General features: G+C 43.4%; 1 protein-coding gene across 1 annotated transcript; it reads left to right on the plus strand.

Moving 5' to 3' along the window:
- The first annotated feature begins 1,148 nt into the window (after window positions 1–1,148).
- Window positions 1,149–20,071, plus strand: LOC121282351 (short coiled-coil protein B-like). The gene is made up of 5 exons (XM_041196050.1): window positions 1,149–1,158; window positions 1,710–1,796; window positions 17,531–17,614; window positions 18,514–18,699; window positions 19,949–20,071. The coding sequence occupies exons 2-4, from the start codon at window positions 1,748–1,750 to the stop codon at window positions 18,654–18,656; spliced, it is 276 nt and encodes a 91-aa protein (XP_041051984.1). The 5' UTR covers window positions 1,149–1,158; window positions 1,710–1,747; the 3' UTR covers window positions 18,657–18,699; window positions 19,949–20,071.
- The last annotated feature ends 6,064 nt before the right edge of the window (window positions 20,072–26,135 follow it).

Raw genomic sequence — 26,135 nt, forward strand, 5'->3', positions numbered from 1 at the left:
CTGGGTGTTGCAGTGACAGTGTGAGAGGTGTGCAGTGACAGTGTGAGAGGGGTGCAGTGACAGTGTGAGGGGGGTGCAGTGACAGTGTGAGAGCGAGTGCAGTGACAGTGTGAGAGGGTGCATTGACAGTGTGAGGGGGCGCAGTGACAGTGTGTGGGGGTTGCAGTGACAATGTGTGGGGGTTGCAGTGACAGTGTGAGAGGGGTGCAGTGACAGTGTGAGGGCATGCAGTGACAGTGTGAGGGGGTGCAGTGACAGTGTGAGAGGGGGGGCAGTGACAGTGTGGGGGAGTACAGTGACTGTGTGAGGGAGTGCACTGACAGTGTGAGTGGGTGCATTGGCAGTGTGAGTGGGGGGGCGCAGTGACAGTGTGAGGAGGTGCAGTGACAGTGTGAGAGGGGTGCAGTGACAGTTTGAGGTAGTGCAGTGACAGTGTGAGAGGGGTGCAGTGACAGTGTGTGAGGGAGTGCAGTGACAATGTGAGAGGGGGTGCAGTGACAGTGTGAGGGGGCACAGTGACAGTGTTAATGGGGTGCAGTGACAGTGTGAGAGGTTGCAGTGACAGTGTGAGAGGTTGCAGTGACAGTGTGTGGGGGTGCAGTGACAGTGTGAGAGGGGTGCAGTGACAGTTTGAGGTAGTGCAGTGACAGTGTGAGGGGGTGCAGTGACAGTGTGAGAGGGGTGCAGTGACAGTTTGAGGTAGTGCAGTGACAGTGTGAGAGGGGTGCAGTGACAGTGTGTGAGGGAGTGCAGTGACAATGTGAGAGGGGGTGCAGTGACAGTGTGAGGGGGAGAAGTGACAGTGTGTGGGTGTTGCAGTGACAGTGTGAGAGGGGTGCAGTGACAGTGTGAGGGGGGTGCAATGACAGTGTGAGAGGGTGTGCACTGACAGTGTGAGGGAGTGCAGTGACAGTGTTTGAGGGAGTGCAGTGACAATGTGAGAGGGGGTGCAGTGACAGTTAGAGGGGGGCGCAGTGACAGTATGTGAGAGGTGCAGTGACTGTGAGAGGCGTGCAGTGACAGGGTGGGGGTGCATTGACAGTGTGGGGGTGCAGTGAGGCGGCTCTCTCCCCAGCTCCGACTCTGCGCACTGCGGGCTGACGCACCTCCTCAGTGCTAATCAGAGCAGACAGCGAGCAGTAGCTGCTTTTAGCGAAGGTAAGTAATGCTGCTCGGTTTCGGCTTCCTATGAGCAAAACCCAACAATTTCCATCAGTTACCCGGGCGAGAGAGTGGCAAGGAGCGTGGGGCATTTCGTGGCAACGGTTCACAACCAGTTTGTGCATCGCGGCAGGAAAAAACCTCCCGGTGTCTCCAGCTAACACTGGGGAAAGAGGTTAGGGATCTAATGTGGACTGGGTTAGCTTGGGATTACTCCCGGTAGGTGTGCTTAGATTGAGAGCAAAATGCTATATTTGTTGGAAGGACATTGGTGTAGTCATTTTGACATTATTACCTAATCTGTTCAAGATTGAGCTCAGCGATTCATCCGCTCAAACAGCATCAGTGTCAGAAAATATTTAATCGATATTTGGTCATTTGGAGCCATGGAGTAAACTGAATTATCCGCCCTTTAGGTGCAATTAGCTGGTGTATTTGTTGAGCTTTGAACCATTTGCTTCTGTGTCACTCGGGGTGAGATAATGCTGAACACAATAGACGGCTTTGTAAGTGGGCCGCTATTTATTTATTTATTTTGTTTATTTCAGATTATCGGTTCCAAGGAATTCCTGGGCGACGCCATCGAATGAAAATTCCACAAGAGGCTGATGACAAAATGAATGCGGATGCAGAAGGTAGCTAGCTGACAACCCGAGTCTTTCGCAGCTTTGCATATATTTTGTGGTCATTTTCAGCTGAAACCAGTTTTGGACCATAACGGCATAAATCTCACTGTGGTTTGTGGGTGAATGGGATTGGAGTGGGAATAGAAATTAGAATTACCTTTATGGTAAATGTGGAATGACATTGCCAGTAAAAAATCCAAATTCTGAGACAAAAGTGGCTAATCCTCCATTTAACTAAAGCTTCAGTCCTCAGCAGCCTTTTGAGAATAAATGATTTCTTATTAGCAATGTCTCACCCCCGCCAAACAATCCCAGTGGTGAGAGAATAGTGGGTGATGTTGCTGGTTGTGGGGCACCCTCAGTATCAAAATGTTATGGGTAACAACAATAATTGATTGTCAACTGTGACATTGCCTACCCCAGATGACCTTTTCACTAATTCCTGTTCTGACATTCCCATGAGTGCCGGTGTAAATTTGATTTACTTGAATTTTTGTAACATATTTTTGCTAGGAATCTCATGGGAAACTGAAAAAAGAATCAGGCCTGGTATTGGTGGCAAGATATTGAGGTAGACTGGGTGATAAGACACAGAGAATGCAGATAAATAGTAAACATTCTGGGTGGAAGAGTACGATGAATAAGGCCCCATAAATGATCTTGAATAGTGTGTTGTAGCTTCATTTAGTTTGCAGATGACACCAACATAATACTGGTCGTTAATTCTGTAGGAGATAGGATAAACAGCATTTAGTTTGTTTGGGGTTGTGGGCTAAGAATTGGACACTTGCAGTTTAATGTAGGTAAGTGGAAAGTCATGCATTTAGGGATATTAAGTAAGCAGGGGGATTATAGGATTATTGGAACAATTCTGTCAAAGACCAGTTAGGAAAGGCACCCAAAAATCATGATGGATATATCTCTCAAGATATTGAGTCAATATCTGGAAACTGTCAAAAAATAAAATGACACACCAGATTGTTTGAAAAGAGGAGTAGGGTGTAGTTCAGAGGATGTTATCTTGCTGTTGTATGGAGAATTGCTCAGGCCACAGCTCATCCACTGTGATCCATTTTGGAACCATCAGTACAAGCATGATGCCGTTGAGCTGGTAAGGGTGAAGAGAAGCTCGATTAGAATGATTGGAGTTTAGAGAATAGAACATATAGAAATAGACTGATAGAACTCATCAGAGAGGGAAAGGCTGAGGTTGAGTATGATGTTGTTGAAATTGTTAAGGCTTATGGACACAGTGGATCAGTCAGGGATATTTGATTTGGCATTGAATAACTCAATAAGGGAGCAGGGGCAAGAGTGTAAACTAAAAAAGTGTCATATAAGAAAATATTACCCCACTGATAGGGTGGTTGGTTTTAATAGTTAATGTTGGGAGGTTGTAAGGATAAGTAAATCTATTCAAGGTCACATTGGATAAGTACCTTGAAGGGTAATGCATTATTGATTACAACTGCTAGTGGACATCAGTCTAAAGGAGCTGACAGCTCAAGAACAGCTCAAATTAGAAACCTATGATGTGAAGAAAAGTGACATTGGCTTTAGAAATTAAGCTGAAGGTATACCCAATATTCCTTCAACATTTCTTCACTTATATTAAACAGAACAAAAAGTGCAGGAAGGGGAAAATACAGGAAGTGATTTTTGTTGTGTGTAAATTGGGCGGATAGTGGTGCACATGGTAGCTGGAGGGCTTAGTGTGGTACCCAATCAATTTTCATCCCAAGACTTGGTAATAATGCTGTTGGTGAGCAGCCAGTGTGAAAATTTGCCAGCCTGGAGGTAATGAATTGTGAGATACAGTCACTTGTGAATGACTTGGAGCAGCAGCTTAAAAGGGAGCTATATCTATGGTGAGGAACTCAAACAAAATAGCAGGCAAAGTGTGCAGAACCTACAGTAGACGATGCATAATTCAAATCCTTTTAAGGTGCGGAACCCATAAGTGGTTGCCAACACACTGTCTCAAAAGGTCCATCCAAATTTATCTGGCAGTAGTTGAGGATTTCTTTAGTTAATGCTGGAATTGGTCATTTCTTGGCCTATACCATGGCTGCAGGGTGAGCAGGAGGAGAAACGGATAATATTCAGGCAGCCAGAGACAGAAATGTTATCGGGATTTTAATTGCATAACTTGACCCCAGTATGCACATTTTTAGGAGTCTCCTGCCTGCTCTGTCATTTTTAAGTTATGTACTAATTACATATTATGGCTAGTTTTAAGCACCTTTTTATGTTTCACAATTGGTGGATTTTTAATATTTAAGAAAAGAAAAAGTGACATTTGGATCTTCTGTAAACCAATCTGCCTTCAATTCCCTGAGAATTACTACACCAGTCACTCTTCAAAAGTTCATAGAGATATACTGCACCTCATCCAACTCCCCAGCCTTTGACAGAAATATATTCTTCTGCTCTAACACTCTCAGAAAATACTAACATCTTTCTCTCACTCTGCCTCAATTAAAGCTGGAACTCTTCTCCAGACCAGTTCAAGTTTGTAGTCTTCTTTCACTCCCATTCAAGATGGCATTGTTCTTCCTCCACTTTACCACAATTCCCCATCCATACCATCCATTCCTTTTCTCGTTACTTCTTTACTTTCTTTCCCCCTCATGACCACCCATTCCTCCAATACCATTTATTTTAAAACTATTTTTGTGGTTTTATTAGAATGCATCATTCATGCTTATGGCAGAGATTCTTATTTAGGAACTGCTGACAGTGTACTGTTTGGGGTAATCTGTATTTTACCTACATATTTTATTAGTCCCTATGTGATACTAGTAGACCCCCTGTGACATTGCTCTTGGTAAATTAGAGTACCCTATTTTAAAATGTGAGCTTGTTGATCTTTCTGCTCTTAGCGAGCCAAAGATGACCCCTTCACCACAGCAACAGAGTTTTTCTTCTACCTAACTCCCTCCACTGAACTAGGTTCCTTTTTCCTTTCTTCTAAAGGACCTTTCCCTATCCCCAACAGGCTTTCTCTCAGCACTTCCATGATATGGTACTTAATCCATCCTCTTTCTTGTCCTCAGTAGGGCTTCCCCCTCCCTTTCTCTCTGCTGATGAGTGTGGTTGTCTGTACCCTCTTGTCTTCCCAACAAGGTGTCGAAGTCTTTCCAGTCCATACCAGTTTTCTCTCCCATCCTTCCTAATAGGTCCTCCTTCTTGACAGTACCTAATTTTCATTTTCTCCCTGATCCTTAAGCCACAATATTACTGAGATAAAGTTGAGAATTTGTTTATTGGGGAGACAGCCTCCTGCACACATACATGTCAGGCTGCTGCTGGTCATTCCTGTAGTATTCAGAATTTTACAGGTTAGACCATATCATTAAAATCTTTATCAGACCAGGCTCTACTAAAAAAAAATTATGTCTGTTTTCTTTCTTTTTCTCTCTCCCTATCACTTATCTATCTTATAGTTTTCTATTTCTCTGTATAAAAATGTAATTTTTTTGTTTCTCAGTATTTTTCTATCTATCTTTCTCAGCTTTTTATCTCTCTCTCTCAAATTTCAATGCCTTTTATACCTATCTTTTTTCTCATTTTCTCCCCTCAGTATTTATCTGTTGACATCACTGGTATTTTTTTCACATTATCAGTATACCTCTCTATCTTCCTACCTCTCTCTCTCTCTCTCTATCTATATATATCTCTATATGTATATCTATATATATCTCTCTCTATCTCTCTCTCTCTATATATATATTTTTTTTTCTTTCTGTGTTTTCTTCTGTCTTTGTCCTTTTTATTCACCCTGTGAGGAAACGGAGCTGAAGGGTGGTTCCTGTGACAACTGATGCCTGTTGCCTTTAGTGTCTGCTCAGACACGCTAACCGCCTGAGGCAGGAGTTATAGTGAGAGGCTGAACTAGTATCATAGAATGATACAGCACGGTAGGAGGTCATTTGCCTCAACATGTTTAGGAACATAGGAACAGGGCTGGGCCATGTTTATGATTGTTTACATTTATGTAGAACATGGAAGTCAGTAGCCAGGAGCACAATTGTACATTTGCAAGTGATGAGGCAAGTGTACCCAGAGCCCATGAAGTTTAGCAGTATAGCACAAAATATTTTGTTGTTAGTAGAAGAAGGGAAAAAGTATTGAAATCAAGTTTATGAATGAGCTTATGATTTCTTAAACGCTTAAGAGAAGAATGAGTGAGGAGCTGTAATATGGAGAACTGCGTTTTCTGGTAAATTGTGGTTGGGAAGAAAATTGAAACTGGGGGCTAAGTTTGTTTTTAAAATTTTTTCTTGGGATGTGAGCGTCGTTGGCTGGGCCAGCATTTGTTGCCCATTCTTAATTGCCTTTGAGAAGGTGGTGGTGAGCTGCCTTCTTGAACTGCTGCAGTCCAAATGGTATAGATACATCCACAGTGCTGTTAGGAAGGGAGCTCCAGAATTTTGACCGAGTGACAGGGAAAGAACAGCGATTATAATTCCAAATCAGAATGGTGTGTGGTTTGGAGAGAAACCTGCAGGTGGTAGTGTTCCCTTACATCTGCTGCCCTTGTCCTTTTAGGTGGTAGAGGTTGTGGGTTTGGATGGTGCTGTTGAAAGAGCCTTGCTGAGTTGCTCCAGTGCATCTTGGAGATGATACACATTGCTGCCATTGTGTTTTGGTGGTGGAGGGAGTGAATATTTAAGGTGGTGGATGGAGTGCCAATCAAGCAAGCGTAAAGTATTCCATCACCCTCCTGGCTTGTGCCTTGTAGATGGTGGACAGGCTTTGGGAAATCAGGAGGTGAATTATTCACTGCAGGAGTCATAGCCTCTGACCTGCTCTTGTAGTCACAGTATTTATATGGCTATTCCAGTTCAGTTTATGATCAATGGTAACCCCAGGATGTTGATAGTGGGGGATTCAGTGATGCTAATGCCTTTGAATGTCAAGGGGTGATGGTTAGGTTCTCTCTTTTGGGGATGGTCACTGAACAATTGTAGAGCACCCTGAGGGGGGAGGGTGAACAGCCAGCAGTCGTGGTCCATATTGACATAGACAGAAGGATGGGTCTGTTCCTGCAGATAGAATTTAGGGAGCTAGGTAGGAAATTAGCAAGCAGGACCACAAAATAGTAATCTCTGGATTACTCCTGGTACCACATGCAAGTGAGTATAGAAATAGTGGCAGATGAATTGTGCTGAACAGATGGTGCAGGAGGAAGGGCTTTACATTCCTCGGACATTGAGACAAGCTCTGAGGGAGATGGAACCTGTATAGGCCTGACAGGTTGCAGAGCTGGGACCAACTTCCCTGAAAGACGATTTGCTAGTGTTATTGGGGAGGGTTTAAACTAACTTGGCAGGAGTGTGGGAATCAGAAGGTAATGCTAGAGAGAGATACCAAGGCATAAAATTATTGGGAGAGACAGATAGTAGTAGATTAGGAAGTTGTAAAGAATTAGGTGGGTTTAATGTAAGAGAAAAAGTAACCAAGTCTAAATTAAGGTTACAGTACATGTACAGGAATTCGTGGAGCATGCTAAATAAGATTGGTGAATTTCAGATACAGTTAGCTACATGGAAATGTGATGGCGTGGTGACAATGGAGACCTGGCCCAAAGAAGAGCAGGACTGACTATTAAATATTCCCAGATACAGGTGTTCAGGAAAGATAGGAAAGGGGATGGGGTGGTAGTATTGAATAGGAGGAAACTGCAGTGCTGCAGAGAGACGATGTCCCAGAGGGGTCAAAGACAGAATCCATTGGTTAGAGCGAAGGAACAAAAAAAAGGTCCAGTAACATTGCTGAGAGTAATCTACGACACCAACAAGGTGGGAAAGTTGTAGAGGAACAAATTAGCAAGGAAATTACAAAGATGCGCAAGAATTATAGAGTAGTTATAATGGGGGACTTTAGTTACCTGAACATAGACTGGGATAGTAGTATTGTAAAGGGCTGAGAGGGAGAAGATTTCCTAGAGTATGCTCAGGAGAATTTTCTATAGCTGTATGTTTCCAGTCCAATGAGAAAGGAGGCATTGCTAGACTGGGTTCTTGGGAATGAGATGAGCCAAGTGGATCAAGTATCAGTATGGGAACATTTAGGGCAAAATGATCACTGTATCATGAGGTTTAGATTGGCTATAGAAACAGACAAGGAGCAATCCAGAGTAAGAATAAGTAACTGGGAGAATGCCAACTTTGATGGGGTGAGAATGGACCAGGCCCAGATAAACTGGAGTCAAAGATTAGTCAGCACAACTAATTGAAGGGAGAGTTCAAGTACAGTCAAGGTATATTCCCATGAAGGGGAAGGCAGGGCAAATATTTCAGGGAGGGTGGGAGGCGAGTAGGAAACTGAAGTCACTGCCTGGTTCATTGGGTGTGTTGGGATCATTAGGGAACTTGTTCAGAGCTTGCCTTTTGACTTCCGAAGATTTTCATGTGGCAGCCATTGGGAGCTCTGTGAAGCTGACTATCTCCAACCTGGTGGCAGCACTGAAACAGTTTTATTTAAAGAATATAAGTGCAAGTTTTGAAAAAAAAACCTACCGAGCAGTAACAGCCTGGCATAGTCATGCTCACGGAATCAGACCTTACAGATCATGTCCCAGACACCGCCATCACCATCCCTGGGTATGTCCTGTCCCACCACATCCAGTCATGAATGTGGTGAACTATTAAACAACTAACAGAAGGAGGAGGCTCCACAAATATCCCACCCTCAATGGTGGGGGAGCAAAAGACAAGTCTGAAGCATTTGCAGCCACCTTCAGCCTGAAGTACTGAGTGGATGATTCAACTTAGCCTCCTCCTAAGGTCCCGCCATCACAGATGCCAGTCTTCAGCCAATTCAGTTCATTCCACATGATATCAAGAAATGGCTGAAGACACTAGCGAAGGCTATGGGCCCTGACAATATTTCAGCAAAAGCACTGAGGACTTGTGCTCCAGAACTAGCTGTGCCCCTAGCCAAACTGTTCCAGTACAGCTAAAACACTGGCATCTACCTGGCAGTGCAGAAAGTTGCCCAGGTATGTCCTGTACACAAAAAGCAGGACAAATCCAACCCACCAATTACTACCGCATCAGTCTACTCTCCATCATCAGCAAATTGATATAAAGTGTAGCCGAAAGTGCTATCAAGCTTACTTTGTAATAACCTGTTCACTAACGCTCATTTTGGATTCTGCCAGGGTCACTCAGCTCCTGAGCTCATTACAGCCTTGGTCCAAACATGGTCAAAAGAGCTGAACTCAAGAGTTAAGGTGAGATTGACTGCTCTTGACATCAAGGCAGCATTTGATCAGTGTGGCATCAGGGAACCCCAGCAAAACTGAAATCGATGGGAATCAGGGGGAAAACTCTCCACTGGTTGGAGTCATACCTAGCACAAAGGAAGATGGTTGTGGTTGTTGGAGGTTAATCATCTCAGTCCTGGGACATTGCTGCAGGAGTTCCTCAGTGTATTGTCCTAGGCCCAACCAGCTTCAGCTATTTCATCAATGACCGTCTTTCTATCATAAGGTCAGAAGTGGGGATATTTGCGGATGATTACACAATGTTCAGCACCATTTGCGACTCCTCAGATACTGAAGCAGTCCATGTCCATATGCAGCAAGACCTGGACAGTATTCAGGCTTAGGCTGATGAATGGCAAGTAACATTCGCACCACACAAGTGCCAGGCAATGATCATCTCCAACAAGAGAAAATCCACCCACTTCCCCTTGAAATTCAAAGGCATTAGCAGCACTGAATATCTCACCATCAACATCCTGGGTGTTACCATTGACCAGAATCTGAATTGGACCAGCCATATAAATACTGTGGTTATAAGAGCAGGTCAGAGGCTGGGAATTCTGGGGATAGTAATTCATATTCTGACTCCCCAAAGCCTGTTCACTGTCTACAATGCACAAGTCAGGAGTGTGATGGAATACTCCCCACTTGCCTGGATGAGTGCTGCTCCAACAACACTCAAGAAGCTCAACTTCGTCCAGGAAAAAGAGCTCACTTGATTGGCTCCCCATGCACCACCTTAAACATTCACTCCATGCAGCACCGACACACAGTAGCAGCACTGTGTACCAACTACAAGATGCACTGCAGCAACTCACCAAGGCTCCTTCGACAGCACCCTTCAAACCTGTGACCCCTAGAAGGACAAGGGCAGCTGGTGCATGGGAACGCCACCACCTTTTAAGTTCCCTCCAACTCTCACACCATCCTGTCTTGTAAGTATATCGCCATTCCTTCACTGTTGCCTGGTCAAAATTCTGGAATTCACTCCCTGACAGCACTGTGGGTGTTCCTACACCACTTGGACTGCAGCAGCTCAGGAAACATACATAGAAACATACATAGAAAATAGGAGCAGGAGGAGGCCATTCAGCCCTTGAGCCTGCTCCGACATTCATTATGATCATGGCTGATCATCCAACTCAATAGCCTGCTCCCGCTTTCTCCCCATATCCTTTGAACCCTTTCGCCTCAAGAGTTATATCTAACTCCTTCTTGAAAACATACAATGTTTTGGCCTCAACTACTTTCTGTGGTAGCAAATTCCACAGGCTCACCACTTTTTGGGTGAAGACATTTTTCCTCATCCTGGTCCTAAATGGTCTATCCCATATCCTCAGACTGTGACCCCCTGGTCTGGACTCCCCCACCATCGGGAACATCCTTCCTGCATCTACCCTGTCTAGTCTTGTTAGAATTTTATAGGTTTCTATGAGAAACCCCCTCATTCTTCTGAACTCCAGCGAATATAATCCTAACTGACTCAATATCGCCTTATATGTCAGTCCCGCCATCCCAGGAATCAGTCTAGTAAACCTTCGCTGCACTCCCTCTACAGCAAGAACATCCTTCCTCAGATAAGGAGACCAAAACTGCACATAATATTCCAGGTGTGGTCACACCAAGGCCCTGTATAATTGCAGCAAGACATCCCTGTTCCTGTACTCGAATCCTCTCGCTATGAAGGCCAACATATCATTTGCCTTCTTTACCGCCTGCTGCACCTGTCATGCTTAACTTCAGTGACTGGTGTACGAGGACACCCAGGTCTTGTGGCACATTCCCCTCTCTCAATTTATAGCTATTCAGATAATAATCTGCCTTCCTGTTTTTGCTACCAAAGTGGATAACCTCATATTTATCCACATTATTCTGCATCTGCCATGCATTTTCACACTCACTCAGCTTGTCCAAATCACACTGAAGCATCTCTGCGTCCTCCTCACAGCTCACTCTCCCACCCAGCTTTGTGTCATCTGCAAATTTGGAGATATTACATTTAATTCCCTCATCTAAATCATTAATATATTGTGAATAACTGGGGTCCTAGCACCAATCCCTGGGGTACCCCAGTAGTCACTGCCTGCCATTTGGAAAAAGACCCATTTATTCCTACTCTTTGTTTCCTGTCTGCCAAGCAGTTTTCTATCCATCTCAGTACACTACTCCTAAACCCATGCGCTTTAATTTTACACGCCAATCTCTTATGTAGGACTTTGTCAAAAAACATTCTGAAAGTCCAAATAAACCACATGCACTGGCTCCCCATCATCAACTCTACTCGTTAGAACCTTGAAAAATCCCAGTAGATTTGTCAAGCATGATTTCCCTTTCATAAATCCATGCTGACTCTGTCCGATTCTGCCACTGTTTTCCAAGTGCTCAGCTATTAAATCTTTTATAATGGATTCTAGAACTTTCCCCACTACTGATGTCAGGCTGACTGGTCTACAATTCCCTGTTTTCTCTCTACCTCCCTTTTTAAATAGTGGAGTTACATTAGCTACCTTCAAATCTGTAGGGACTGTTCCAGAGTCTATAGAATCTCGGAAGATGACCACCAATGCTCACCACCACCTTCTCAAGGACAATTACAGATGAGCAATCAGCAACACCCATATCCCATGAACAAATAAAAGAAGATGAAATTTTAATGACTAACCTTTCCCAGCTCTCCATTTGCCCTGACCTCTTTGAAGATGAAGATCCTATCTTTTTTTAAGACCACACACAAGATTTGGGCCAGAACGTGGTCCACTTCCCTGGCTCCTGCCTCTTTTCCCACCACCCCGCCTGCTAATTGGGTGGGAGACCCAGGTCTCTAGAGTCATTAATACCTCAATCCCTTGAAAGGAGCCAGGAATGCAACGTGGAATCGGTCCTGTCTCCAGATTCCCTCCTCCAATGGGAAAATCCATAGAGTAGAGAAAGCACAAAAATGACTGGTCAGAGCTCAGGTAAAGTGATGTGTCCAATTCTAGTCACCACACTTTAGAAAGGATATCAAGGTCTAAACAGGGTGCAGAAGAGGTTTGCTAGAATGATACCAAGGATGAGGGACTTCAGTTTAGTTGAGAGACTGGAGAAGCTGGGGTTGTTCTACGTAGAACAGAAAAGATGAAGAGGAGATTTTATAGAGATGTTCAAAATCATGAATAGTTTTGATAATTGTGAATGGTGGAAACAGATTCAATAGTAGCATTCGAAACAAAATAGGATAAATACTTGAAGTGAAAAATATCACAGGGCTGTGGAAAAAGAGGATGGGCTGGGACTAACTGGAAAGCTCTACCAGAAGACTGGCATCGGCATGGTAGGTTTATATTGTAAGCAGCACACTATAATGTTCCATGTCCAAACTGCTCTTTGTGTGTCATGTTATATTCACCTGAAGATCCCTATTCCTCTGGCTTTTTTGCTATATTCAAATATGTCACTGTCTTCCATTCCTCCCAGCTCTCCTTTAACATCTGCATCCTACACTCATAAATCCCCAGGCATCTTCCTTATTGTGCTCTGCTCCCCCTTATCTGAGTCAGTCTTAATGACTTTAATTTTCATGTGAGCTCTGTCCCGCCCTTCAATGGTTTCCATGTCCAACTTTCTTTTTTCAATCTCATACTCTGTACCCGTTCAGTCACCCACACTTGGAGCCATGGCTGCCTCCTGATTTCAAACAATCTTGAGAACTTCAAGATTCTTAATATTGACAGGACTTGAGTTCTGTTGAAGGGTCATGAGGACTCGAAACGTCAACTCTTTTCTTCTCCGCCGCTGCTGCCAGACCTACTGAGTTTTTCCAGGTAATTCTGTTTTTGTTTTCTCAAACAGGGCTCTTGCATGCCCTCTGCTGCACTTCTTCAACCTTGTGGTAAGCAGATTGATTAACATTTTAGTAACATAGCACCAGATGCAAATCATTAATCTGCTTGGTTTTACAATTAGTGAATACATACAATAACTGTTATAAGAAACTTCAGTTTAATCTTGATCTCTCCCAGGAAGGAAGGAAAATAATAATCCATGTTCCTCTTTCCTAGTTAACAGGCTGCAGCTGTATAGAACCTTGGTTAGGCCATACTTGGAATATTGCGTGCAATTCTGGTCACCACATTACCAGAAGGATATGGAGGCGTTGGAGAGGGTGCAGAGGAGGTTTACCAGGATGCTGTCTGGTCTGGAGGTTATTAGCTATGAGGAGAGGCTGGAGAAACTCGGATTGTTCTTACAGAGTGACGGAGATTGAAACTTGATTGAAACTTTTTTACGCAGAGGGTAGTGAGTGTCTGGAATTCGCTGCCAGAGGAGGTGGTGGAAGCAGGTATGATAGTGGTGTTTAAAAGGCAGCTTGACAAATACATGAATAGGATGGGAATAGAGGGATACGGACCCCGGAAGTGCAAAATGTTTTAGTTGACGGGCAATATGATCGGCGCAGGCTTGGAGGGCCGAAGGGCCTGTTCCTGTGCTGTACTTTTCTTTGTTCTTTGTTCTTTGTTAAGGTAACAGGCCTGGGCATTTCTTTTTTGGCTGTTTCTGAGCAGACATCACCAAATGACTTCTAACATGTGGCTCTTTATTTCCTTGTGCTCAGTTTCAAAAAAAAATTTGGGTTTGATGGGGGATCCGTTGCTAATGTCTGGGAGTCAGTCAGTTGATTTGCATATTAAACTAGTCATTACACTCCAATTGCTTTGAAATGAGCTCAACAGGCAGGGACATTCCTACGCCAAAGGTATGAACCTGTGATTCACCCAAACTTCCCAATTGTAATGGGGAGCAATTTCAATGCTTCCCACTAATATATCTGTTCCTTTTACCCCAGTGACTCAAGCATATTGTTGTAAGGTGGATGTCACATTTTAGCATCTTTGTTTGCTTCATGAAAATAAATTGGGAATTAATATATTTGACTCTTCCGTTCTAAACAAGGTGAGTTCACACATGTTTAAAAAGCCACTGAGATAGAAAAGGCATTTCATATATTAGTGAGCCAACTATCCTTACTGTTAACTGTAATGATCAAGAATAATAAACAATTCACCATCTTTTCTTCAATGGCTTAAAAAAGAATTGTACATATTATGATTCTATTCACCATGAAACCATCTTCAACTGCTTCATTAATGATCTTCCCGTCATCATAAGGTCAGAAGTAGGGATGTTCGCTGATGGTTGCACAATGTTTAGCATCATTTGTGACTCCTCAGATACTGAAGCCATCTGTCACTTATTTTGCATTTTGTTCATTTCTCAGGGCAATTCCTTGACCAATCAGGGTCAAGCTGCCTGGTTTAAATTTCAAACAGTGCTTGGCAATTAACTGTCAGTCAGCATCACTGGTGCATTCTGCATGACAACGCTATTTGCCAACCAATCAGCATTCTCTTCACATACAGTATAAATTGTTCTTTTCCCCTTATTCTTGCAAGTATCCTTATGAGTGCAAGACATAAAGTTTAGACATGTCCCATTTTTCAGCAATACTCAAGTTTTGTACTACCAATTGACTTTAGATTAGTGGCAGGCCAGAAGGTTGGGAAAATTCTAGAAACCAGCAAAAGATGACTTAAAAAATAGAAAGAGGGAGAAATTAGAATATAAGAGTAAACTAGGAAGAAATATCAAAACAGACAGTAAGAGAACAGACAAGCATATGAAAAGGAAGAGAGCAGCTAAAGTAAACATTGGTCACTTAGATGGAACTGGGGAATAAATAATGTGAAAGAAGGAAATAGTAGAAATTTTGTAAAAAAATATTTTGTATCTGTCTTCATGGTAGGACACTCAACAAGCATCCTAAGAATAGTAAAAAAATCAAAGGGGAAAAAAAAGAGGGAGGAACTGAAAACAATCACTATCCCTAGAGAAAAAGCACTAGGAAAACTAATGGGACATGTACCCTGGACCTGATGACTTGCATCCTAGAGTCTTAAAAGAAATGGTTGCAGGAATAGTGGGTGTATTGGTTGTAATCTTCCAAGATTCCCTAGATACTGGAAAGATCCCAGTGGGTTGGAAAACCACAAATATAACACCCCTGTTGAAGATAGGAGGGAGACAGAAAGCAGGAAACTATAGGTGAGTTATCCTAACATCTGTCATTGGGAAAATGCTGGAATCCATTATTAAAGAAGTAGTAGCAGAACATTTAGAAAATCATAATACAATCAAGCAGAGTCAGCATGATTTTATGAATGGGAAATCGTGTCTGACAAATTTCATTGGCGTTCCTTGATAATGTAACAAGCAGACTAGATAAAGGGGAGCCAGTAGATCTAGTGTATTTTGATTTCCGAAAGATATTCGATAAGGTGTCACATAAAAGGTTACTGCACAAGATAAAGAGCTCATGGTGTTGAGGTAATATATTAGCATGGATAGAGGATTGGCTAAATAACAGGAGACAGAAAGTCTGGATAACTGGGCCTTTTTGAAATTGGCAAACTGTAACTAGTGGATGCCACAGGGATCAGTGGTGGTATCTCAGCTATTTTCAATGGTTACTTAAATGATGGGGCTGGCTGTATCATAGCAAATTTGCTGCAAAGATAGATAGGAAAGCAAGTTGTGAGGAGGATATAAAGAGTCTGCAAAGGGATGTAGATAGGTTAAGTGAGTGGGTTAAAATCTATCAGATGAAGTATAATGTGGGAAAATGTGTGGTTGTTCACTTAGATGGGAAGAATAGAAAAGTAGAATATTATTTAAATGGAGAGAGACTACATAATGTTATGGTATAGAGGGATCTGGGTGTCCCTATACATGGATCACAAAAGGTTAGCATGCAAGTACAGCAAGTAATTAGGAAGGCAAATGGAATGTCTGCCCTTACTGCAAGGGAGTTGGTGTATAAAAGTAGAAAATTCTTGCCACAACAGCATACTGTTACGATCCTTGGCCAGACCCCAGGAGTTGTGAGGAGGTCCAGTTAGGGACCAGTAACACTTTGCTTAAATTAGTTAAAGGTTGAGATTCACGACATCTGCTTTTGGAATAAAGCCACAAGATTCCGCGGGTTTTGATCAAACAAAAACAACATTTACTAACCAAGTTCAGAAAGATAAAACAATTATATGTATCTTACACTCTAATATTCAGGGTAAGAATGAGGTACATGTGAATTAACGGACAAGCTGTTGTCGAACACACCACACTACAGAGTAAATGACAGATACAACCAAGACAGAGTCCATAGATTTCTCAAGCAATCACCCAGACGTTAGTCCCACTGTGAGTCAACCAATCTCACTGAAATGTTATCTTTTTCATGAAGGTTTCCAATCTCCACTTTTGAAGAACTTGTCTTGGAATTCTATCCAAACATCTCTCCCACTTGGACAGCTTTAACAATGGCTCACCTTGCAGGGTTTCAATCTTGCCTTCTAAAATTCTTTCTTCCTGGATTCCTGAGAGACTTAACACTAGCTCAATGGCACACTTTCAGGCCTATGGCTGTGCCAAGCAGAACACTACTGCTCCAGCGGCCCACAATATGGAGTCATTCTGCTAACTGCAGCTCTTTCTTTAATTCAGAGCCTATTTCTTTGCTGCCTTCTTCTAATTTGCTTAATAGGACTTATTCCTTCCCCTGTGTCTGCAACACTTCTTGGCTGGCAGACTACCACTAACTGATTGAAGAAGAGTTGTTCTCTGACCTTTGAACTGATCCAGGCAACCTATCAAAATACTCCCATAGGATCCCATCTTTGTTACTAGGTGGGAACCACTGTAACTGCATTGGAACATCCTGTACCTTAAAAGTCCATTGACTGACATAATGAATTAAATTTGTAACAATACCTAGAGTATGATGTACAGCTTTGCTCTCCTTATTTAAGGAGGGATATACTTGCACTGGAGACAGTTCAGAGAAGACTCACTAGATTGTTACCAGAGATGAAGGAATTGTCCTGTGAGGAGAGGTTGAGCTGGTTTGGTCTCTACTCATTGTATTTTCAAACAATGAGAGGTGATCTTATTGAAGCATATAAGATTCTGAGGGAGCCTTGACAAGGTAAATGTTGAGAGCAAAATTCTCTTCATTGGGGAATCTAGAACTAGGGGACGCAGTTTTCAAAGAAGGGATCTCCCATTTAAGATGAGATAAGGAGGAATATCTTTCTGAGGGTTGTTATTCTTTGAATTCTCTTCCACAGAGAGCAGTGGATGCTAGGTCGATATTCAAGGCTGTTAGAAAAAAATTGATCTACAAGGGAGTCAGGGTTTTGGGTGGCAGGCAGGAAAGTGGAGTTGAGGTCACAATCAGATCAGCCATAATCTTACCAAATTGTCTACTCCTGCTCCTATTTCTTATGTCCTTATTAATATCTTTACCATGGAGGAATTTTGACCTTAACCCATGAAGTATAGAAAGCATAGTTGAAAGAGAATTTTTGCCTGCAAGGGACTTTGGGCACTTGCACTGTTTCGTGCCAGATTTATCTGATTTGTTTTCATTCCCCCAAAGGCACTGATTATGAAAGTCAAGAGGAGCTGGAGGAGAAGACAAGGCTAATAAACCAAGTTCTGGAGCTGCAGCACGCACTCGAAGGTGAGTATTAGGCTGTTGTCTTGAAGCAAATTTGGCTACAAAATTTGTTCTTTTTCTCCCACTATACTACCTTTCCCCCTCTGTTAGCATTTTATTCCCATTGCTTCTTCCTTTTTCTATAATGGTTCCTGTCACTATGCAGTCTCCTGCTCTTTTCTATACTCATTTATCTTTTTATGATGCTGTCTTTCTCTCTCTCTCTCTCTCTTTCACGACTCTATATTTCCCTTTTTCTTTTTGCACTGTTTTCTCTAATTGTGCCCTTCCTCCTTCTGTTTTAATGTTTTCCTCTCTTATTTTTTCCAGTGCTCTGTAATCCTCCCTCTTTCTTTGCTCTTCTCTCTCCTAAGTTTTATCTCACTCTTACTGCCATTCTATTTGTGCTGGCCTGTTTCATACCCCAAACTTTTCCAAGCATTTCCTTTTATTTATTTCTTTGGCCTGGTGGTCAGGCAAGGGTGGGGATGGGTCACCTCTTTTATGGGCACTCTGTGCACATTGGAGGCTTCCCCAAAGACCTTCCCACCCCATGTTTCCCCCATGCCCTGTCCACCCCGCTCTCCCCCCTTGCAGCTCTGATGATACCCCCCACTCCCCACCTACCATCGCATCTGGCTCCATTGATAATCACTATTGGGCACTGGATGCAGTTGATGGCTGTATGATGAGCTTGTGAAGCAGGGGCTGGCTTGGCCCTGATTTTTATACTGAGGGCAGGAACCCTACCACCAGCCCCACTCCCCACCCCCACCAGACCCCGGTAAATTCCAATCCTTCACAACCATATCACGTCCCATATCATGACTCTCATCTTTTCTTTCTCTCATTGAAATAAAATCTTCTTTCTCTTTTGCTTTCCTTGTCCCCCCTCTGTGCTGATCATTGCATTTGGTTTACAGATTTGTCAGCCAGAGTTGATGCTGTGAAAGAGGAGAACCTGAAACTCAAATCTGAGAACCAAGTACTTGGTCAGTACATTGAAAACCTCATGTCGGCCTCCAGTGTCTTTCAAACCACAGACTCGAAGAACAAGAGAAAGTAAGGAGCTCATGCCACTGATACCAGTCAGCTTTATATCTCGACAGGTGTAGTGGGTTAATCTGCATGTTGTGTTCATCTGTGAAAATTCAGTTTGACCCTTTCACCTCAAGACTCAGGGCCATGAGACATTTTCGAGTCTCTTGGATCCTGTTTGTAGATCTGATTAATAGGTTAAGGATCAATTACTGCTAATTGATGGAAATATTTACGAAAACATTTCAAAAAGTCAGCAATCGGAAGTAAAATATATAAACTCCTCAAAATCCACAACATTTTTTAGGTTATTCTAAATTGAAAATTCTTTGCTTCCAATTGAAGTACCGAACAAAAAGCACTTACACAGTCAACAACCTATGTTAAGCAAGCCTGCAGCCACTTTAAAGCATGGCATATTTTATTGCTCATATGTAGCATGCACCAGTCCCTGGACACAGCACGAGAGAAGCAAATTAATGGGCGTCAGAGTGCGAGGAGACAGTCTAATCTCTGACATAAAAGTGAGCAAGTAACCTACTCCAGAGGGTCCAGTGAACAAGTAGCCTGTGCTTCAGGTGCAAGAGCAGACAGGTCACCCACTACCTTGGCCACACCCCCTACCCCTATGTTTGATTGTTTATAATTTTTGGGAAACCAAAATGAAAACAAAGGGTGAAAACCCAAAGGTCCATTGTGCAGAGCAGTGCTAAAGTTTAAGTTTCAAGGAGTGAAAGAGATAAATGAATGTGTGACGCCAACCTTAGGTTTTAAAAGGCTGAAGGCTGGGGGAGGAAAGAAAACATTCCTGGGAAAGAGAGAGTTATGGAGGAGATTTCATAGCCTGTTTTGATTTCAATATATTGAGGATACAAGAAGGAAGAAGAGTGTGTAGAATAAGATACTGAGGACCAATTTCTGAGGACTAATGTTATAGAGACCAGAAAGGGATGCACAAAACACAGCATACCCCATTCCCTGGGTGAGACAGCAGACAGGGATTCACACACTTCAGCACACGCCATTCTCAAACTGAAAGGGAAAGCGGGTGACCTCAAACTGCAGCAAAGACCATACCCTAGGTGAGAGGACAGATAGATGATATACCCTGCACAGCAAACCATTTCAACAACCTCATCATACCCCAACTCATGCCAGTCTGCAATCCTGCTGTGCTGAGAGATCAACTTGAACAGTTACTGATTTTTGTATCCGAAAGAGGTGAAAGGGTTAACTAGTCAGATTATTACATTAATTCAGTTCATTTGCCCCAAATGACAAATAAATTTCAATAAAAAAATGTCCTTTTTTATTTTCCAGACCAACCAAAAGCTCCAAGAAGACAGACAAATAATAATAACATTAATAATGGTAAAGAGGACTGGGAGTCGAGACTGTCTAGTATTAAGAGTGTAACCCTGTTAGAACCAGTAGCTTATTGTCTCAAGTCAGCTTGCATATCTTTTTTTGTATTTAGTCTATATTTAATTATGGAATAATAAACCCTAATGCTGATATTGTTATGTTTACGTGTTCCCTTCTCATTTTGCAGACAGAATTCTGTCTGGATGATTAATTTGTGAGATACAAGCCCAATTTTGCACAGAAGCAGTACTTTATACCCAGGCTGTAGAGTACAAGAAAACATATCGATTGAGAAAGATTAAATAACATTAGAGGCATTGAGCCACATCCTTGTTCCAAAATAACCATTTATGGTCATTGACTTGCCCTGATTTATTTAATCTCATGATTATAAGATTGCTATATAGGTGAATAAGATAGGCCTTTGATTTATCCTAACACATTCATAAAGAAAGAACCAAAACTGGCTCCTGTATCCACCACCACGCCTGCCCCCACCCCTGCCTCCAACTAACCACCAGCACCACAACACAGCATCTAACTTTTTATGAAGGATTCCTGGATTTTTACCTTCATTTTCCTACTGGAAGACCATTCTACGTGTTGATATCTCTTTACATGATCTTTCCGATGCCTTTAGTCCTTTTAAACTCATGTATCTTTATCTGACTATTATATTTTTAAAATTATGGTTTCATGAAATGTGAGCATTGCTGGCAAGGCCGGCATATGTTGTTCATCCGTACTTGCTCCTGACAAGGTGGTAATGAGCTGCCTCTTGAACTGGGGCAGTCCATCTGGTGTAGGTACGCCTACAATGATGTTAGGAAGGGAATTACAGGTTTTTGACCCAGCGACAGTGAAGGAATAGTGATATAGTTCCAAGTCAAGACAGTGTGTGGCCTTGAGGGGAACTTGTAGGTGGTGGTGTTCCTATTCATTTGTTGCCCTTGTCCTTCTAGGTATTGGAGGTCTTTGGGTTTTGAAGGGACTGTCGAAGGAGCCTTGGTAAGTTGCTGTAGTGCATCTTGTAGATGATACACAATGTTGCCACTGTGCGTCATTGATGGAGGGATTGGATTTTTAAAGTGGTGGATAGGTGCCAAAAAAGTGGGCTGCTTTGTCCTGTATCATGTTGACCTTCTTGAGCGTAGTTAGAGCCACAAGTGGAACATATTCCATCACACTCCTGACTTGTGTCTTGTAGATGGTGGACAGGCTTTGGGAGAGGTCAGATGTTGAATTACTTGCAGTAGAATTCCCAGCCTCTGACCTGATCTTGTAGCCATAGTATTTACATGGCTGGTCCAGTTCAGTTTCTAGTCAATAGTAACCCTCAGATTGCTGATGGTGGGGGATCCAGTGATGGTAATGCCATTAAATGTCATGGGGAGATGGTTAGATTTTCTCTTGTTGGAGATGGTCATTGCCTGGCACTTATATAGCGCGAATGTTGCTTGCCACTTATCAGCCCAAGCCTGAATGTTGTCCAGGTCTTGCTGCATTTGGACATGGACTGCTTCAGTATCTGAGGCTTTGCGAATAGTATTGAACATTGTACAATCATCAGGGAACATCCCCACTTCTGACCTTATGATAGAAGGAAGGTCATTGATGAAGCAACTGAAGATGGTTGGACTGAGGACACCACCCTGAGGAACTCCTGCAGTGATGTCCTGGAGCTGAGATGATTGACCTCCAACAACTGCAACCATCTTCCTTTGTCCTGGGTAAGACTCCAATCAGTGGAGAGTTTTCCCTCTGATTCCCATTGACTCCAGCTTTGCTATGGCTCCTTGATGCCACATTCTGTCAAATGTTGCCTTGAAGTTAAGGGCAGTCACTCTCACCTCAACTCACCTCTTCAATTCAGCTCTCATGTCCATCTTTGGACCAAGCCTGTAATGAGATCAGGAGCCAAGTGGCCCTGGCAAAATCCACACTGAGCATTAGTGAATAAGCTATTGCTGTGCAAGTCCCGCTTGATAACACTGTCATTGACCCCTTTCATCACATTGCTGATGATCGAGAGTAGACTAATTGGATTTGTTCTGCTTTTTGTGGACAGGACATACCTGGCAATTTTTTCCACATTGCCGGATAGATGCGTGTTATAGCTGTACTGGAACAAATTGGCTAGGGGTATGGCTACTTCTGAAGCACATGTTCAGTACTACTGCCAGGATATCATTAGGGCCAATAGCCTTTGCAGTATCCAGTGTCTTCAGCTGTTTCTTGATATCATGTGGAGTGTACTGAATTTGCTGAAGCCTGGCATCTGTGATGCTGGGGACATCAGGAGGAGACTGGGATGGGTTATCCACTTGACACTTATGGCTGAAGATGGTTGCAAGTGCTATAGCCTTGTTTTTTGCACTGATGTGCTGGGCTCTCCCAGAATTGAGGAAAGGGATATTTATGGAGCATCCTCCTCCACTTAGTTGTTTAATTGTTCACCACCGTTCACAACTGGATGTGGCAGGATTGCAGTGCTTAGATCTGACCCATTGGCTGTGGGATCACTTAGCCCTGTCCATCACATGTTACTTCTGCTGATTAGCATGCATGTAGTCTCATGTTGTAGCTTCACCAGGTGAGAACTTCATTTTTAGTTATGTCTGGTGCTGCTCATGGCGTGCCCTCCTGGACTTTCATTGAACCAGGGTTGATCCCCTGGCTTGATGGTAATGTTAGAGTGGGGAATATGCGGGGCCGCGATGTTACAGATTGTGGTTGAATATAATTCTGTGTGTAGACCCTTGTCTCCTGAATGCACAGTTTTGAACAACTAAATTTGGTTTGAAACTGTCTCATTTAGCACGATGGTAGTGCCACACAACACAGTATATGGCATTCTCTGTGTGAAGAACCTACAAGAGATAAAACCTACTTGACCTTGTCTTCACCAATCCCAAATGTTGCAAATGCATCTGTGCATAGTGACCATTGCACAGTCTTTGTGGAGACCAAGTCCTGTCTTCACACTGAGGATGCACGGTTTGGTTTTAAATACTCTTCCAATTTTACCTATTCTATGCCTTTTAGTATTTTATACACTTATGTAAGATCATCTTATGGTTTCCTCATTTCAAGAATTTAAAGCCCAAGTTTGTACAGACTTTCCTTACAATAAATCTCTGAAACTAAGGATGAGTCTCAGCCTCATCTCCACAACTCCCTTTTATCAGTGACCAAAACTGATTGAAGTAATCAAGAGGCTGAATTTTATATTCATTGCAGTGGGTGGGTGTTCGACCTGAAAGTGTGCCGATTGCCAATTCCGCTCCTGCCTTTGAGCGATTTCCGATAATACAGGAATCAGTCAATTAGTGGCCTCTGGGCGGGTTGTCGGCCAACAGCATTCGTGGAAGGTGGGCTGCTGGCCTCATAGGCCATTGAGGCCGGGATGTCCAGTCACTGAGGTGGCAAACCATGATAAGGAAGGAGGTCACAGCCACTCATTTAAAAGGACCTCTGGCACAGGACTATGTCAGCTGCACTAGGGGATCATTGTTGGCAGAGAGTAAGAAGATTTTTTCGCTGAATGTAAGTATTTGGAAATATTGCCTGAGGTGATTGCAAATTATTATTTATTTTTGACTGTTATTGCTGAAAGGAAACTTTCAGGATCTTTGGCAGAGAAGAGAAAGCCTTGGAATGTAGCTGAATCATCAACCTGATGAATTTTGTGTTTCGGGAGATATGGAGCATCACACTGCTAGTTCCCTGTGTCTCTCCACAGATGGCCAAGAAAAGGGAGCCAAGTGATGGGAGGGCAGAAGGCATAGGATGGCCCCATGGTTCAATGATGATTTTCTGCGAGCTCTCCTCCAGGTTGTAAGTGACAGACGGGAGGCCCTTGTGCCAGCTGATGGAAAGGGGAGACCTCTCAGCCTGACCAAAGCAGCCTGGACGGAGGTCACAGTAGAGGTAAGCAGTTTTGGGGTCGTTGCAAAGAATACGGATTCAGTGCAGAAAATGTCTCAATAACTTCTTAAGATCTGTGAGGGTGAGTGAGGCGCCATTATGGAGATGTATGGAAGGTTTTGGGAAGGCTCGACTAGGGTATTGTCTTGTGTGCTGCCCAAAAATGTGAAGCAGCATGATGCACAAATGCCACAAATAGGCACCGAGGCCTATGAACGGGTGTTCAGGAAGTGGGGCGCTGTAAAAGCTATTCATTGCGCAGATTTTGCAACCTGTGGAATTCTCAAAGGTCATACATGTGAAGGAGATTCAAAATCATTGCAATATCACATTTTAAGGAGGAGAGAGCTCACAATGCCAGGGACAGAAGCAATACAGGAGGTGGTGTGCCAAACTTGACAATCCTCACACCAATAGAGGAGGAGGTTGCTGGAGTTTGCTGCTGAGTGGAGCCAGTCCATTGGTAGGAGCAAGATTGGAGGAAGGCCCTGGAGGGTGAGATTGCAAGGGGCGTTATTTATAATTGAAATAGAGATGTGTTAAGAGGGCGAAGGGGAGGGTGCATAATGTCTGGTACGCTGTTATGAATGAAGCCTTGATAGTTTGTGATTCTGAAGGCTCTCTTGCATCAGGGATGAAAGAGTGACTGCATTTTGGAAGTTCTGCAATGCAACCACTCAATGTTGCATTGTGGAAGTTTGTCTCTACCCACTCACCTCAAAGGTAGAAGAAGGCATTAACCTTCCCTATGTTTGTTTCATGTGCAGGTGTACCATCGACTGCTGCTACCACAAGCCCCGAGGGTCCCACATAAACTTCTGAGGAGGAAGCCTCAGTGGGTACAGTGTCACATTCTTGCTCTCCGCCCAGCATCAGCACAGATACTATCATTTCAGTCAGGAATTGTGCCTTGGAATCAAGGGAACCACAAACTGGTGAGGGCACCTCACAGTCGCACGTGCAGCTGTTGGAGTCTGAAATGGAGCAGGCCTCTGGCAGTTGGAGGGGTGCTGGAGGAAAGCCAGATGCTGAGTTCCAGTTGGATGATGAGCCTCTGGAGTCATTTGTAAGGAGGCAGATGCTGGATATCCAGTGCGAGGTGCATAGAGATACCAGAGGGGTTGTGTGTTCTGGCACAGACACTGGAGGAGTCCATTCAGGCCATGAGTAATGCGACCCAGTCTACATAATGCATTGTTTCCTCCATTGACAGAATAGTGACCGCATGAAGGGCCAAACCTCTTTTACTGATTACTGAATTAATTGTGGGTGTGTGTTCTAACCTGCACTCCTTCGTCTTGTCTCTGAGCTCAGGGGCTCATACCCAGGGCAAGAGGGGAATGAGGAGCCTGGAGTCACATCCAGCTCCAGGTCCCTTTCCGGAAAGCAGGGAGGGGCAAATGCACCTCATGGTGAAGGATGAGCATGAGCAGCAGCTGGTATCATCTGGGGGCACCTATCAGGTGCTTCTGATTGGAATAGACTCTTCTCCGCCTCTCTGCCACTGGCACAGATGCCTTCACTTGCTGTGTCATCTCAGATGGGCCTCCTGCCACTGTGCAGGAGACACCCACCACGCTGGCCTGCCCATGGCCTCAGGTAACCGGAGGATGGCCACCAAAAGTGCTCCCGGCAAGGGGCATAACAAGCAGCAGCCTGTCTCCACCGCAGCTGGAGCAGGGGGAGAGCACCACACCGCAGCACCCAGAAAAGAATCAAAAAATCGCACAGTAGTCATGTTTTGGTGCGCATGGGTGACATTATAATTTGCATTATTTGCAAATATTACTGAAGTTCTGTGTACATAAATGATATCTTGTTTAGACATCCTCAAAAGGATCACTGGCTTATCTGCTGTGCATTGAGATGGATTCCTTTGATGGTGTTATCTGTTTGTGTAACCACATGCATTCAAATGAGTGATTTGGTTCGGATGTTTGTGATTGTCAGAGATGACAAACTGGTTTCTTGTGACGAAGGAGGGCGAGGAAGGAAACACTGGCCAAGTTGATGAGATGTTTGGATGGACTGAACTATTGAAATCTTCGCAGGATCAATGCCTCCCTTGTCTCTCACCCATCCAGACGGTCCCTGGCAAGGATGTTCCACATTTGGCTATGCCATTTTTCCCTCCTCTTCCTCTATCTCCTCATCAGAGGAATGGATTGTCTCCTGTGGTTCATCCTCAGAAAGGGCATCACTCTCTGCAGTGCCA

The sequence above is a fragment of the Carcharodon carcharias genome, chromosome 9 (assembly GCF_017639515.1).
Source record: "Carcharodon carcharias isolate sCarCar2 chromosome 9, sCarCar2.pri, whole genome shotgun sequence".
NCBI lineage: Eukaryota > Metazoa > Chordata > Chondrichthyes > Lamniformes > Lamnidae > Carcharodon > Carcharodon carcharias.